We start from the raw sequence: 13694 nt of genomic DNA, 5'->3' as shown, positions 1-13694 counted from the left end.
GCGGTCGCTCATCCGACCACCGGGGTTGAAGACGGGCCTGAGAACGGCCGCCGACGACGCGAACGAAGACGACGACGATGCGGTCGACGACGACGACAACGAGGTCATCACGATGGAAAGCCTGCCGGAGCTCCTCCAGCAGCAGATCATCGAGGCCATCTCGCGGTCCCGGCCGTCGAGCGGGCGCGGCGCGAAGAAGCTGAACGGCGCCGTGAGCCTCGACGGCGACGGCGCGCCGAGCCTCTTCGTCTTCGCCGACGACGACGAGGAGAAGGACGACGACGACGACGACGAGGATGATGACGAGGAGGAGGACGACGACGAGAGCCCCTTCATGATGATCCCGCCCGTGGCGTCCAAGGCCAAGAAGAAGACCACCGAGAAGAAGCGGTCCGCGGCGCTCGAGCGCATCTCGCGCTTCGACCTGCGGCCGCGGCAGGTGCGCGAGCACCTGGACCGCTACGTCGTGCGCCAGGACGACGCGAAGAAGGTGCTGAGCGTGGCGATCTGCGACCACTACAACGTCGTCCGCCGGTGCCTGAGCGACGCGAGCGAGCGCGCCGCGGAGTACAGCAAGCCGAACATCCTGCTCCTCGGCCCGTCGGGGTCCGGCAAGACCTACATCATGCGGACGCTCGCGAAGCTCCTGGGCGTGCCCTTCGTCAAGGCCGACGCGACGAAGTTCACGGAGACGGGCATCGTCGGCGAGGACGCGGAGGACCTCGTGCGCAACTTGGTGGAGCAGGCCGACGGCGACGTCGAGCTCGCGCAGTACGGCATCATCTACGTCGACGAGGTCGACAAGCTCTGCCGCGGCGAGCAGGGCGGCACGTCGACGACGGGCGCGGGCGGCGCGACCGTCGGCGGCGGCGCGCGGGGCGTGCAGAGCACGTTCCTCAAGGTCATGGAGGAGACCGAGATCTCCGTGAACAAGCAGTCGGGCATGATCCCCGAGATCTTCCTCGGCGGCAAGCCCGCGCAGCCCGCGCGCGTGTCGACGAAGCACGTCCTCTTCATCTTCTCGGGCGCGTTCACGGGCCTCGACGAGCGGCTCAAGCGCAAGCACGAGCAGCGGAGCATGGGCTTCGGCCTCGAGGCCGCGGGCGGCGACGACGGCCTCACCGACGACGGCGTGCCCAAGTCCTTCCTCAAGAAGGCGACGTCGAGCGACTTCGTCGACGCGGGCCTCGAGACGGAGTTCATCGGCCGCATCCCCGTGCGCGTCGCCGTCGACCCGCTCGGCGCGCGGGACCTGGAGCTCATCCTGCTCCAGTCCGAGGGCTCCGTGCTCCGCCAGTACGAGCGCGACTTCGCGGGCTACGGCGTCGACCTCGAGGTCACGCGCGACGCCATCGCCGCCGTCGCCGCCGAGGCCGCCGAGGAGAAGACGGGCGCGCGCGGCCTCGTCACGGTGCTCGAGCGCACGTTCCGCGACTTCAAGTACGAGCTCCCCTGCGCCGGCGCGACGAAGCTGGTCTGCGACGCGTCCACGGTCGCGGACCCCGCGCGGACGCTCGCGGCGGCCCTCGACGCCGCGAAGCGCGACGACCGCGACGCCGTCCGCCGCGCGGACGCGCGCCGCTTCGAGGAGCAGTTCGCCTTCGACCACGCGCCCCTCACCGTCGCCATCGACGCCGCCGCCGAGGACTTCCTCCTCGCCGAGGCCGCGGCCTTCCCCGAGCGAAGCGTCCGCGGCGTCGCGACCGCGCGGCTCCTCGACGACGCCGCGCTCGTCGACGCGCTCTCCGCCATCGCGAAGCGCACCAAGGCGTCGCACTTCGACGTGACCCTGGACCTCCTCCTCGACAAGCGCGCGACCCTCGACGCCTGGCTCGCCAAGGCCGAGGCCGACCACCCGGAGCCCGAGGGCGGCGACGACGACGACGACGCGGAGCCGGCGCCCGTCGCGTCCGCGTCCTCGGACGACGACGACGACGACGCGGAGCCGGCGCCCGTCGCGTCCGCGTCCTCGGACGACGACGACGACGACGCCGACGAGGCGGAGGAGGCCGCGGACGCGCTCCGCAGGTTCCTCGCCGAGGGCGCCCAGGTTTAAAAAAGAGTATTGCTGCACTCGGGCGTATGGGGGAAAGCGCGGCTTCAACCGGCTTGCGCAAAGAAGCTGCCCCAAACCAAGCATGCGTCGCGCTTCCTCGTCTGGGGGCGATGCCGAGTCGCCCGGGCTCGAGCTCAACGACATCGACCTCGACGAGCGCGAGGAGCGGGACCTCGGCATGCGCGGCCTCGGCTACGGCGGCGCCGAGGACCTCGAGTCCATGCACTTCCGCCTGTCGACGCGGTCCAAGGCGCTGGCGGCGGCCGTCTACGCGTCTCTGAACGTCCTGTTCCTCTGGCTGCTCCGGGGCACGGCGGGGACGGCCCTCCACGGCGACGCGACGGGCCCGGAATCCACGACGGCCCTCGCGTGCGTCGCCGCGGCCGCGTGCTGCTACGCGCTCTGCCAGTGGAGCGACCCGGGCTTCGCGAACCCGCCGGACCGCGCGGACCCCGACGAGGGCGACTACGCGCAGCGCAAGCGCGAGGCGGCGGCGGCGACGGAGCGCATCAAGCTCGCGGCGGCGACGGAGGACGCGTTCAGCACGCTCCTGCCCTGGCCGGCGTGGCCGCCGATGCGCGCGGCCTACTGCCGCCCCGCGCGGCGCTGGGTCTACACCTACGACCACTATTGCCCCTTCTTCGGCAACGCCATCGGCGAGCGGAACCGGCCGCGCTTCCTCGCGTTCCTCCTCGCGCAGACCGTCGCGCTCGGCCGCCTCGCGGCGATCGCCGAGGCCGCGGTGAAGTGGGCCGACGTCTTCAGCGGCTCCGAGCGCGCCTTCTTCCTCGCGGCGGCCCTGGGCGTGCTCTTCCTCGTCGCCCTGGGCTTCCTCGCCTTCCACGCCTTCCTCGCGCTCACGAACATGACGACGAACGAGTTCCTCCGCGCGCACAAGCTCGACTACCTCCACAACACGGAGGACTTCGACCTGCCCTTCACGCGGGGCCTCGTCGGCAATCTGCGCGTCTACTTTGGCCAGGACGGCCTCGTCGCCGCGCTGTGCCGCCGCGAGTGGGCGCCGACGCCCTGGGTCCGCCCAGCGTTCATCGACCGCGACTCCGAGGACTGGTGGAACAACCCCTGGCAGAACAAGTACTGGTCCTGCTGCTGAGCGCGCGCGCCCTGGAGCTGCTAACATATCCCGCCGGCGGGATATGTTAAACGCCGCTTCAACTACACATGCCATGAGCCGTCTGCATAAAAACTTGGACTTGAGGCGAGCTAAATTTCCAGTTTATCGGAGCACGAGCCCGCGCAGGGGCGTCGCGCCGTCCGCGTCGCCCCCGAAAAGCACGACCGCGACCGCGAAGGCGAGGATGGCGGCGTAGGCGAGGGCCAGCTTCGCGAAGAAGGGCGGCGTCGCGAGGTCCTTGATGAGGTAGCCGCCGTCCGGCACGAGCACGTAGCCCATGCGCCGGTAGTAGTCGCGCGTGCCGATGCCGGCGATGACGGCGATCTTGCGAAAGCCCGCGTGCGCGGCGATGGCCTCCGCGTCCTCCATGAGCCGCCGCCCGAAGCCGCGGTGCTGCTGGCTGTCGAAGAGGCGCGACGCGAGGCGCGTGGACTTGGTCGCCGCGGGCGCGAGCTGGCCGTAGACGTGGAGCTCGCGGATGAGCGCGCAATCCCGCAGACTCTCGAAGGCCGCCGCGGGCGCGGCCTTGGAGTCCGGCAGGCGCAGGCGCACGAAGCCGAAGATCGTGTGCTGGTCGCGCGTCTCGAAGCTCAGGAAGTGCTCGTCGCCGCCGGACGCGCGGTAGAAGCGCCGCGTGAGCACCGCGCCGCGGACCAGCTTCTCGCCGGACCTCCTCGCCAGCACGCCGTCGCGGTTCGCGCGGCTCCGGCCCAGGTTCTTCGCGCGCGCCTTCTCGCCGCCCTTGCGGGACGCGCGCCGCTGGGACTTGGTCATGCGGCCCTTGGCGCCCTTGGTCTCCGCGAGGCCCTCGCCCCCGCGGTTCGCGTCGCGCGCGCCGTGCTTCTCGCCGAGCTGGTTCAGGCCGCCGATGTCGCCGACCTCGCGGCACCGGATGCACTTGCAGCGCAGGCCCCGGCGGCGCATGGCCACGAGGATGTCTTCCCGAAGATTCGGCGCGTCGACGCCGCCCAGGATGTAGTTCGAGGGGATGTCGCGGACGACGCGGTTCAGGCGGATCCACGGGTGCACGCGGCTCTTCACGTCCATCAATAGCTCCACGAGCGCGTCCTCGGCGTAGGGCACGTAGGAGCCCTCGTCGAACCACTTCTTGATGACCGTCCAGGGCGTCACCTCGCAGGGGTAGATCTTCCACTGGTCCGCCTGGAGGTCCTCGTCGTACAAAACGGCGTCGAACATCGCGAGGTCGACGGCGGGCGTCGCGCCGGGCAGGTTCGGCATGAGGTGGATGTCGACCTTGTAGCACGCGTCCTTCAACAGCCGCAGGGCCGTCGCCGTCTCGGCGCGGCCGTGGCCCCGGTTCACGCGGTCGAGCACGGCCGCGTCGACGTGCTGGACGCCGAGCTGCACGCGCGTGCAGCCGTAGCTTCGCAGCAACCGGATCTCGTCCTCGTCGATGGTGTCGGGCCGCGTCTCCAGCGTCAGCCCGATGATTTTGGTGGCCGCGGACTCGTTCAAGGTCTGTTCCTCCAGCAACGACCGCCGCGGCCGCTTGTCGGCCCGCTGCCAGAACGTGTTCGCCGCGTAGTACAAATCGCGGCAGAAGGCCTCGCGGTACTCGAGCGGGTACGACGCCCAGGTCCCGCCGAGCACGAGGAGCTCGACCTTGTCCACGGGGTGGCCGTTCTGCGCCAGCGTCGCGCAGCGCTCCGTGAACTGCATGACCGCGTCGAACTGGTTCTGGTTCGCGCGGAGCACGGCCGGCTCGTCGCGGAGGTAGCTCCGCGGCTGGCCCGGCTCGTTGGGGCAATAGTAGCAGTTCCACTTGCAGGAGAAGCGCTGCTTCTTGCCGCCGGCGACGCTCGGGTAGGGCGACGTGAGCACCGTGACTACTAAAACGCCGCTCTGCGACTTGGACGCTTTCGTGGTCAGCACCTCCTCGAGCGGCACGCACCGCTTGTCGAGGTGCCCCGTGCTCAGGAGGCTCCGGTAGGCGTGGAGCAGCTGCGCCTTGCGCGGCGCGAGCTTGTACTTTTTGCGCAGGGGCGCGAGCGCCGCCGCGAGCGCGCGCTCGCTCCCGGGCACGCCCGCGTCGAGCAAACCCAAAACCATGCGCTGGAACCCGTCCATGTCCTCGGGCTTCACGAGGTCGTCCCAGCGCTTGTAGATGTCCTCGACGCTCTCGTTCTCGTAGTGCAGCGCGCGCTCGCCGGCGTCGGCGAAGGGCGCCAGGGACCGCACGCTGTCGACGACGCCGACGACGTCGCCGGGCTCCATGAGGTCCTCCACGTCGCCGCCGCCGCCGCCGCACGGCGCGCTCGCGTCCGCCGACGCGGCGACGTTCATTTTTTCTAAGAGTTGATTGCGCTAGCTGCGGCGAGTGCGCTACTCGTGGACGCAAAGCTCTAGCAAGGTTCCATCGCTGGAGTGGCAGCGTTCACCAGTGAGTTCACCATTTCGGCTCTGGCCGACCTTGCCCCGGTCCAACGCAATCTGGGAGGGTAGGAGGGCAGCCCTCCGCTCTTCCGCGCTCCCCCGGGCCCGACCATGGCGGGGAACTTCGTCGCGGGCGGCAGCGGGAGCACGATGAAGTCGAGCTTCTCCGGCGACGGCCTCCTGCTCCGCCAGAGCGTCTACGGGAACGCGTCGCCGTCGGAGAAGATGGTGTCGCGGCTGACGTCGACGGCGCGCGCCGCGGGCCAGGCGATCCTGGACCACAAGATCGTGAGCCCGCGGGCCATCGCGCGCATGCGCGCGGAGAACAAGGTCAAGCGCCAGGAGCTCGCGGGCACGCAGTGGCAGTTCGGCACGAAGGACGACATGGCCGACTGGCGGACGGCCGTCAAGTCCGGCACGGAGCTCAACAGCGGCATGCTGCGCACCTACCGCCTCAACCAGGCCGACGGCGACGCGAAGACGAGGTACGCGAAGCAGGACGAGGAGCGCAAGGAGCGGCGGCGCGTCATGGAGTGCGGCGCGGGCGTCCGCTTCGACGAGGCCGACAGCGAGCGCGGCAAGTACGCGCAGGACCACAAGCTCTACAGCTCGCTCCAGGAGGCGCGGAAGAACAACCCCGGCGGCCACCTCGACACGAAGGCCATGGTGCTCAAGTTCAAGTACGCGAGCAACCAGATCTGGCCGAGCAACGTCTACGACCGGTCCGACTTCGAGACGGACGAGAAGCGGCGCCAGCGGACGCTCGCGACGGCCTGCGGGAGCCCCGTCGACATGATGCGCGCGCGGCGGAAGCTCGTCGAGGAGGGCAAGGAGAAGAAGGTCGCCTTCCAGCGCGGCCAGATCGACTGCCTCCGCGCGCACCCGAACCTCCGGAGCCGCGACGGCTTCTACAACCGGCGCACGAGCGACTTCGACCTGCCCGAGGCCGGGCCCGGCCGCGCGTCCCTCGAGCACCAGAAGCAGGTCAACCGCGAGCGCAAGCAGGCCCTCTCGGGCACGCAGTGGCAGTTCGGCCTCACGGACGCGTGGCAGACGGACTTCCAGACGACGATGCACAGCGCCGTCTCCGCGAAGAACAGCATCAACGCCGACAGCCTCACCGAGCTCTGCGAGTCCAAGGACCGCGCGAAGAAGCTCAAGGCCCACCTCACGCGCACGACGATCCAGCTCGGCGGCGACTCGTGGGGCTGAGGGGGGACGCGAGTTTTTCGCGCGCGACGCGCGACTAGGTCCCGTTATCGAAGTAGGCGCGATCCGCCGGGGTCGCGTGGTGGAACGCGACGACGGGCGACTAGGTCCCGTTATCGAAGTAGGCGCGATCCGCCGGGGTCGCGTGGTGGAACGCGACGACGGGCGACTAGGTCCCGTTATCGAAGTAGGCGCGATCCGCCGGGGTCGCGCGGTGGAACGCGACGACGGGCGACTAGGTCCCGTTATCGAAGTAGGCGCGATCCGCCGGGGTCGCGTGGTGGAACGCGACGACGGGCTCCCGCCCGCCGCGCCCGACGCGGATCCGCCAGCGTCCGCCCTGGCCGCGGAGGAGCCGCTCCAGCTCGTCCTCCGCGGACGCGCGCGCCGCGTTGTAGTGGAAGAGGATGGGCCGCTCCTACGACGAACGATGGTGTTTTTTTTTGCCGATCGTCGGACGCCGGGGCTGCGCTATCCGCGCGTGAAAATCGGGCATGTACATGCTGTAGGCGAACTTGGGCGACACCGAGAGCCGCGCGAGCAGCGGGTTGTACGGCCGGTAGCTGGACCAGGTCCTCGGAAAGAAGGAGAAGGCGCAGTAGGAGATGAGGTGGTCGTTGTTGTACGCCGCGCCGGCGTAGACGAAGCTCTCGTCGCTCGCGGTCGCGTTCGTCCGGAGGTAGCTCTCGCGGCACCTCTGCAGGAGAGACTCGTTCGCGAAGAGCGACAGCAGCGGGCGGTTCATGACGACGAAGGGGCCGACGACGGCCTTGCAGCGGCCGCCGCCGACGAGCAGCGGCCGCATGACGTCCGCCGGCGCCTTGTGCACCTTGCACTGGAGGTCGCGCCGCATCGGCCGGAGCCGCGCCTCGGGTCCGAGCCGGCCGCCGAGCACGTCCTCGAGCGCGGTGACGTTCCACCACCTACTGGGCATCGGGTCGTCTTTGCGCGCGCGGCGCGTACGCAGCCATATCGCGTGTCTTCCTCCGTGCTCACGAAGAACCAGGTGTCCTCCGGGAGGAGCTCGAGCATCGCGCGCCACGTTCTCTCTCGTTTTTGCTGCGCGGTAGCCAGATTTCGACCGAGGTCCGCGCCGCCGCAGCAGGGACGCACGAGCACGCCGTTCTCCCAGTCCTCGTGCACCGTGTCCGAGAACACGAGCATGCCCGAGGTCGCGTCGCGCCGCAGCGCCGCGGCTGCCCAGGAATGCCGCGTGAACAGCTGCTTCGTCTGCGGCAAAGCTTCGTCGCGGGTGTTGATCGCCCAGCCGATTTTCTTCTTTGAGACAGCGGTGGCGCAGGCGAGGCCGAGCAACCACTGGAATGCGAGCATCTCAAGCTAGCCCATCACGATGCGCCATATCCGGATATAGAAAATAGTCAAGCTATGAAAACCAGAGTAGCGATCTTTTGTCCGAGACGCACCATTTTCCGAGGCTTCACGATGCGCCCGCTTCAATAATCTCAACTTGACTTCAAGGACGACTGGGCGAGGACTCGGCCGCGGACGCCGGTCCGCGGGTTAAAGCCCGGATGAGACTCGAAGCCGACCACTGTAGCTTCGCGCCTGACGAACATGAAAGCTCGCCGGCGCGATCTCATTTACCGCGGCTTACCCTCCTCCATCTGCGTCCGGAGCGCCGCGAGGAACGGGATGTCCCGGAGCTGGTCCGCGCGCACGGCGTCCCAGGCGACGGTGCAGCGCGGTTTCGGGAGCGCCGTCCCCGTGCGTACGAGCCCGCCCGGCGTCGCGACGAGGTCCAGCGGGACGTCCCACGCGTCGAGCGCGACGTCGAGCGCGTCGACGACCTGGGCCTCGTGCACCGACGTCGCGACGGGCGTCGCCGCCGTCATCCACCCAAAGTGTCGGAATACGCCCATCTCCAGGTCCGCGAACCCACCGCCCTTGCCGAGGCGCCCGCCATCGCGCGCCGCCGCGACCGTGCCGCAGACCGCGATGCCGAAGGGCTCCATCTCGTCGAAGCGCACGGGCTCGCCGTGCCTCGCGGCGCCGGCGGCGTCCGAGGCGTCCGCGAAGGGCACGCCCGCGGCCGCGAGCGCCGCCGGCGCCAGCTTCAGGAAAGGCGTGTCCGCCGTGAGGCAGGGGACGGGCACGTAAAGCGTCTTGCCGTCCTCGAGCGCGCGCCGCCGCACGGGCGCCTGCGGCGGGTCGGGGTTGCACTTGACGACGGCCGCGCGCCGCCACTCATCCGTCGCCGCGAGCCGCGCCGCAGCCGCCTCCGCGCCGGCGAAATCGGGAATGCGCCCGCGCGGACCGCCGGCGTCGCGCGCGGCGCCCGACGCTTCGAGCGCCGACCAGGCGCGCTCGCGCGCGGCGTCCTTCGCGCGGTCGCGGCCGCTTCAGTCGCCCTTGCAGCTCATGCCAGACGCTCGAGTCGAGAATTCCTGCGCCATCGGATCCGGAATGTGGACTGCAACATTAGTGCATCATTAGCGTCAAGTAGTGTTTGGGAAAGCCCGGCGAGCATCTCATTGATCTCAAGCTTGCCCATGCTTGCAAAGGTGCCCGGGACAGAATATTCCACCTGGAGTGGGGCTACCGGGGCCCGTCGTTAGGCGCGAGCGCGGCGTCGCGGAGGGCGTCGTGCGCGACGCCGCAGGCCAAAAAGTAGCCGAAGAGCCTCGCGAACTGGGGCGCCCAGCCCCGCAGGAACGCGCGCGCGCCGAGGTCGCGGTGCACGTCCGCGGCGACCTTCGTGAGGCTCTCGCCGGCGCGCATGAGCTCCGCGACGTCCTCGGCGGTCTGGCCCGGTCGCAGGGCCATGAAGCGCGTCGCGAGGACGTCGAAGGGCGCGCCGAGGGTCGCCGCCCAGAAGGCCGCGCCGCCCGCCGTGCCGACGCGGAGCGCGCCGTCGCGGAGCCCTTGGCCCTCGAGGAACCGCCGCGACGCGCCGTAGCCGAGGACGCGGCCGGTGCCGACGCCGGCGCTCCGGAGCGCCGAGGCGGACGCGCCGCGCCACCAGCCGACGACCGTCGTCGCCCCGAGGTCGCGCCGGTACGCGAGCGGGCCGGGGCCGACCGCCGCGGCGGCCTGCGCGCGCGTCTTCATCAGCGCCAGCGGCGCGGCCGCGAAGGACGCGGCGGCGGCGCACGCGAGGCCCGCCCGCAGCGACGCCCAGCCGGCGCCGTCGCCGTCCTCGGCCGCGAGCGCTGCGCGCGCGCTCGGCAGCCAGAGCGCGGCGGCCGCCGAGGCGGCCAGCGCGCCGCCCGCGCTCGCGCCGAGGCCGGGCCGCCAGAGGCCCGCCCAGAGGCCCTCGCGGCGCACGACGCGCAGCGCGAACGCGGCGATGCCGCCCGGCGTGCTCAGCGGCGCGACCTGCCAGCGCACGCGCAGCGTGTCGAGCGCGTTGAACGCGACCGCCTGCCCGACCGCCGCCGCGACGAGGTGCGCCCCGGGCGCGAAGAGGCCGGCGTCCGAGAGCGCACGACGCGACGGCGGCGCCGGCACGGGCACGCTACGCAGAGAGGACCGGAGCGCGTCCATGTTTGTTGCAAACCGAGCTGTTATGCGCGAGCCATCGCGTCGCTCTGGTTCACAATACAAACCGAGGTGTTATGCGCGAGCCATCGCGTCGCTCTGGTTCACAATGTCAACGTGAAGCGTTTCGGAGCGCCGATCGTCCAATGGCAGCCCTTCTGCTGCTCGGGCTGCTCGCGGCGCCGGCCCTCGCCCTGCGCGGGGCCGAGTCGCCGTGGGCCTGGAACATTGCTGTTATCTACAAAAGAAACAACCCATTCTCCGTCGCGGCGAAGGACGCCGTGAAGGCGAACCTCTGCGCGCGCTTCGCCATCTCGCCCTGCGAAGTAACACCGAACGGCAAGCCCGGCGACATCTACCTCGCGGCGGACCTCGACGTGCACGTGCCGCACAAGTACTTTAGCGACGTCATCGTCTGGCTCCAGCTCCAGCGGTCGAAGACGGTCAACGGCGGCGGCTACGACCTCGACGTCCTCGCGGCGCCGGACCTCGGCGAGGGCGACTGGCCCGCGGGCAAGGCGCCGTCGGAGCTCGCGGTCTACGCCGGGTTCCCGACGTCCAAGAACACGAACCGCTTCCCCGCGGCGGGCGTCGCCGCGGCGCGCGCGGCGCCCGCCGTCGCCGCGCCGGAGACGCACAACACGACGTGCGGCAACGCGTGCGACGCCGCGGACTCGGGCTGCGCCCACACCTGCGACTACCTCGTCCACACGATGAACCTGTCCTGCGCCGAGAACTACGCGCCGGGCCAAAAGTACGAGGGCTGGTGCGACGAGACGTGCGGCTACGGCGGCTGCGAAGACGACGCGTGGGCGACGAGCTGCTCCTACGACGCGACGTGCTACGCGCCCTACGTGAACAACACGGGCTGCACGGGCGACGCCCAGGTCGCGTCCATGCACTTCCACTTCTACTACGTGCCCAACGCGAACGCGAGTTTGGACAAGGTGAACGCGTTCACCGACGCGGCGACGACGGAGCTCGAACTAGACGCGCTCACGTGCCCGGACAACAACGGCCACGAGGAGCCCCACAACATCACGTGCTGGCTCGTCGGGCCCGGCGAGTCGGGCCCGATGCCCGCGCCGCCGCAGTGGACGCCAGCGTCCTGCGGCCGTGACGATTTTCGAGAGCTTTTGACCGGGGAAACGACGAATAATCGTCACCGACGCACTTGGTAGGTGGACGCAGGACCACGGCACGTCGTCCTTCGACTTCTCGACGTTCTCCCTCTTCGTCGTGCGCGAGGACCTGGCGGACGTGCTCCAGTACGTCTTGTCGAACAAGCCCGCCGACGTCGACTTCCTCGTGCACCCGAACACGGGCTGCTCCTACGCGGACCACGTCGACTGGGGTTTGCACGCGACGAACGGCGTCCTGCGGCGATTTTCGAGAGATTTTGACTGGGAAAACCAAGAGAAATCGTTACCGATATGCTCGGTAGGCCACCAAGTACACGGTCGCGAACCGCTTCGGCACGGCCGACGAGGGCGGCTGGGAGGACGAGACGACGGCGCCGCCGAACGACGGCGACTCGGCGGGCTGGGCGGCGGCGAACATTCCCGAGCCCGAGGAGTGCAGCGCCGTGCCGTCGGCGAACGGCACCGCGGGCTACGCCGGCTTCGAGATCCACTTCGTCTACGACCCGACGCCGGGCACGCCCGGCCGGTCCTTGGCCGCGGACATGGTCGAGACCCTCAAGGAGACCTTCGCCGCGGAGGTCGCGTCCGGCGCGGTGCTCGTCGCGTCCCCCCAGCTCGACGCCTACGCGGACCCGACGTCGCCGTTCCTCGCCGCGCACACGAACGTCAAGCTCGTCGGCGGGCCCGCGACGCTCGGCGCCGTGCTGCCCTGGGTCCTCGGCGTCCGCGCGAGCCACGCGGACTTCGCCGCGCACGTCGACGTCGTCGTCGCGCCGCGCGGGCCGTCGAGCGGCCGCGACCCGGCCTGCGGGCCCGGCGACTACGTCGGCCGGTCGCTCTACGCGGGCCGCCGCTGGCAGTTCAACGAGGCCATGAACGGCGCCGCCGAAGCCGTCGACGCGGCCCCCGCGGTCCGCGCGGTCGAGCGTCCGGAGGCGCCCGCGACGAACGCGGCGCTCTACCTGCTCAGCGCGCCGAACAACGCGTACCAGCGCGCGGCCCTCGCGAACGCGTCCGCGGCCCTCGAGGCCCTCTTCGCCCTCGAGAGCTGCGGCGTCGACGCGCCCTACCTCGAGCCCGCGGGCCTCGAGAACAGGCTCTGCGCGCTCGGGTCGAACGACGCGCCCTACCACGACGAGGCCGAGGCGTTCCTCGTCGCCTACGCCGCGTACCACGTCCCCGCGGGCCGCCTCGCCGAGGTCCTCTCGGCGGCCATGGCCCTCAAGGCCGCGGCGGGCAACGGCATCTACAACGTCGACCTGCTCCTCGCGCCGCTCACCGGCGACGCGAAGGCCGACTACGGCGCCGCGGCCCTCAAGGGCGGCAGCGACTGGCGCATGAACGCCGCGGCGCTCTCGGCGTAGGCTCTTTGAGCTGATGCGCTAACATCATTTCCCCCGTGTTCACTTCTTCACGTTGAGGTATGCGAGTTTTGTTGAAGCCTCCTGGAAAACGATGGACCAAACCCAGCCTGAGGCTATCCCGGTTCGCGCGCCGTAGGGGCTCCCGCCGTGGCGTCGTCACGTGCGCTTGATGCGGCGGTGGGTCTTCTTCGCAGCGCTGCTGCGGCTCGGCGGCCCGACGCCGACGCCGGCACCCACGGCCTGTCCAACCGCGTGTCCAACCGCGGTGCCCACCTCGTCGCCGACCTACGTGCCCACGTCGACGCCTCGGCCTAGCACGTTCACGCCGACGTATTATCCCACGGCTGTGCCGACCGCAGATCCGACGGGCCGGCCGTCATCGAGTCCTACGAACGCTCCGACGACGCCGCCGAGCGACGTTCCCACCTCCGTTCCCAGCTCCGTTCCGAGTTCTTCTCCCTCGACGACGCCGACGACCGCGCCTACGTCGTCGCCGACGTCGCAGCCGTCTGGCCTGCCGACGGGCTCGAGCCGTCCGACGGCATCGCCGACGTCGAACCCGACGTCCGATCCGTCGTCGGCGCCGACGAATCAGCCGTCGGCGACGCCGTCGGCCGTGCCCACGTCGGTGCCCACGTCCTGTCCGACGTCGTCGCCGACCTATGCTCCGTCGTCGACGCCGACGCGCGCCGCCCGCGTCTCGCGTCGCCGCGCGCCGCGAAAAGCCGTCGCGACAGGTACACGCCGACGTCCGTCCCGACGGCCGCGCCGACCGTCTCGAGCGAGCCCACGGGCGCGCCGACGAACGTGCCGACCCCACAACCCTCGAATCAGCCGACGAACGCGCCTTCGAATCAGCCGACGAACGTGCCGACCGCGGAGCCCTCCTCCGTGCC

General features: G+C 70.4%; 5 protein-coding genes across 5 annotated transcripts in view; 3 read left to right on the top strand and 2 right to left on the bottom strand.

Moving 5' to 3' along the window:
• Nucleotides 1–337: 337 nt before the first annotated feature.
• AURANDRAFT_27171 (hypothetical protein) lies at nucleotides 338–1453 on the top strand (the record flags this gene model as incomplete). Its single annotated transcript, XM_009039498.1, has 1 exon — nucleotides 338–1453. A coding segment is annotated over one exon (1116 nt), but the record flags the coding sequence as incomplete, so codon positions are not given.
• Nucleotides 1454–3293: 1840 nt separating this feature from the next.
• Nucleotides 3294–5261, bottom strand: AURANDRAFT_27185 (hypothetical protein; the record flags this gene model as incomplete). The annotated part of the gene is made up of 2 exons (XM_009039324.1): nucleotides 3294–3908; nucleotides 4071–5261. The coding sequence occupies 2 exons, from the start codon at nucleotides 5259–5261 to the stop codon at nucleotides 3294–3296; spliced, it is 1806 nt and encodes a 601-aa protein (XP_009037572.1).
• A 435-nt stretch (nucleotides 5262–5696) lies between these two features.
• AURANDRAFT_64667 (hypothetical protein) lies at nucleotides 5697–6797 on the top strand (the record flags this gene model as incomplete). The annotated part of the gene is made up of 1 exon (XM_009039499.1): nucleotides 5697–6797. The coding sequence occupies one exon, from the start codon at nucleotides 5697–5699 to the stop codon at nucleotides 6795–6797; it is 1101 nt and encodes a 366-aa protein (XP_009037747.1).
• A 1598-nt stretch (nucleotides 6798–8395) lies between these two features.
• AURANDRAFT_27456 (hypothetical protein) lies at nucleotides 8396–9139 on the bottom strand (the record flags this gene model as incomplete). Its single annotated transcript, XM_009039323.1, has 1 exon — nucleotides 8396–9139. A coding segment is annotated over one exon (744 nt), but the record flags the coding sequence as incomplete, so codon positions are not given.
• Nucleotides 9140–10438: 1299 nt separating this feature from the next.
• AURANDRAFT_64665 (hypothetical protein) overlaps nucleotides 10439–13694 on the top strand; it is a gene marked incomplete at both ends in the record, with an annotated part of 4628 nt that continues 1372 nt past the window's right edge. The window contains 3 exons of the mRNA XM_009039500.1: nucleotides 10439–11397; nucleotides 11474–11666; nucleotides 11737–12794. Of these exons, the coding sequence (XP_009037748.1) occupies nucleotides 10439–11397; nucleotides 11474–11666; nucleotides 11737–12794 (2210 nt within the window). The remainder of the gene's footprint in view (nucleotides 11398–11473; nucleotides 11667–11736; nucleotides 12795–13694) is intronic.

The sequence above is a fragment of the Aureococcus anophagefferens genome, assembly GCF_000186865.1.
Source record: "Aureococcus anophagefferens unplaced genomic scaffold AURANscaffold_11, whole genome shotgun sequence".
Classification (NCBI taxonomy): domain Eukaryota; class Pelagophyceae; order Pelagomonadales; family Pelagomonadaceae; genus Aureococcus; species Aureococcus anophagefferens.
The sequence above is the reverse complement of the archived record's forward strand: the minus strand, read 5'-3'. Positions and strand labels throughout refer to the sequence as shown.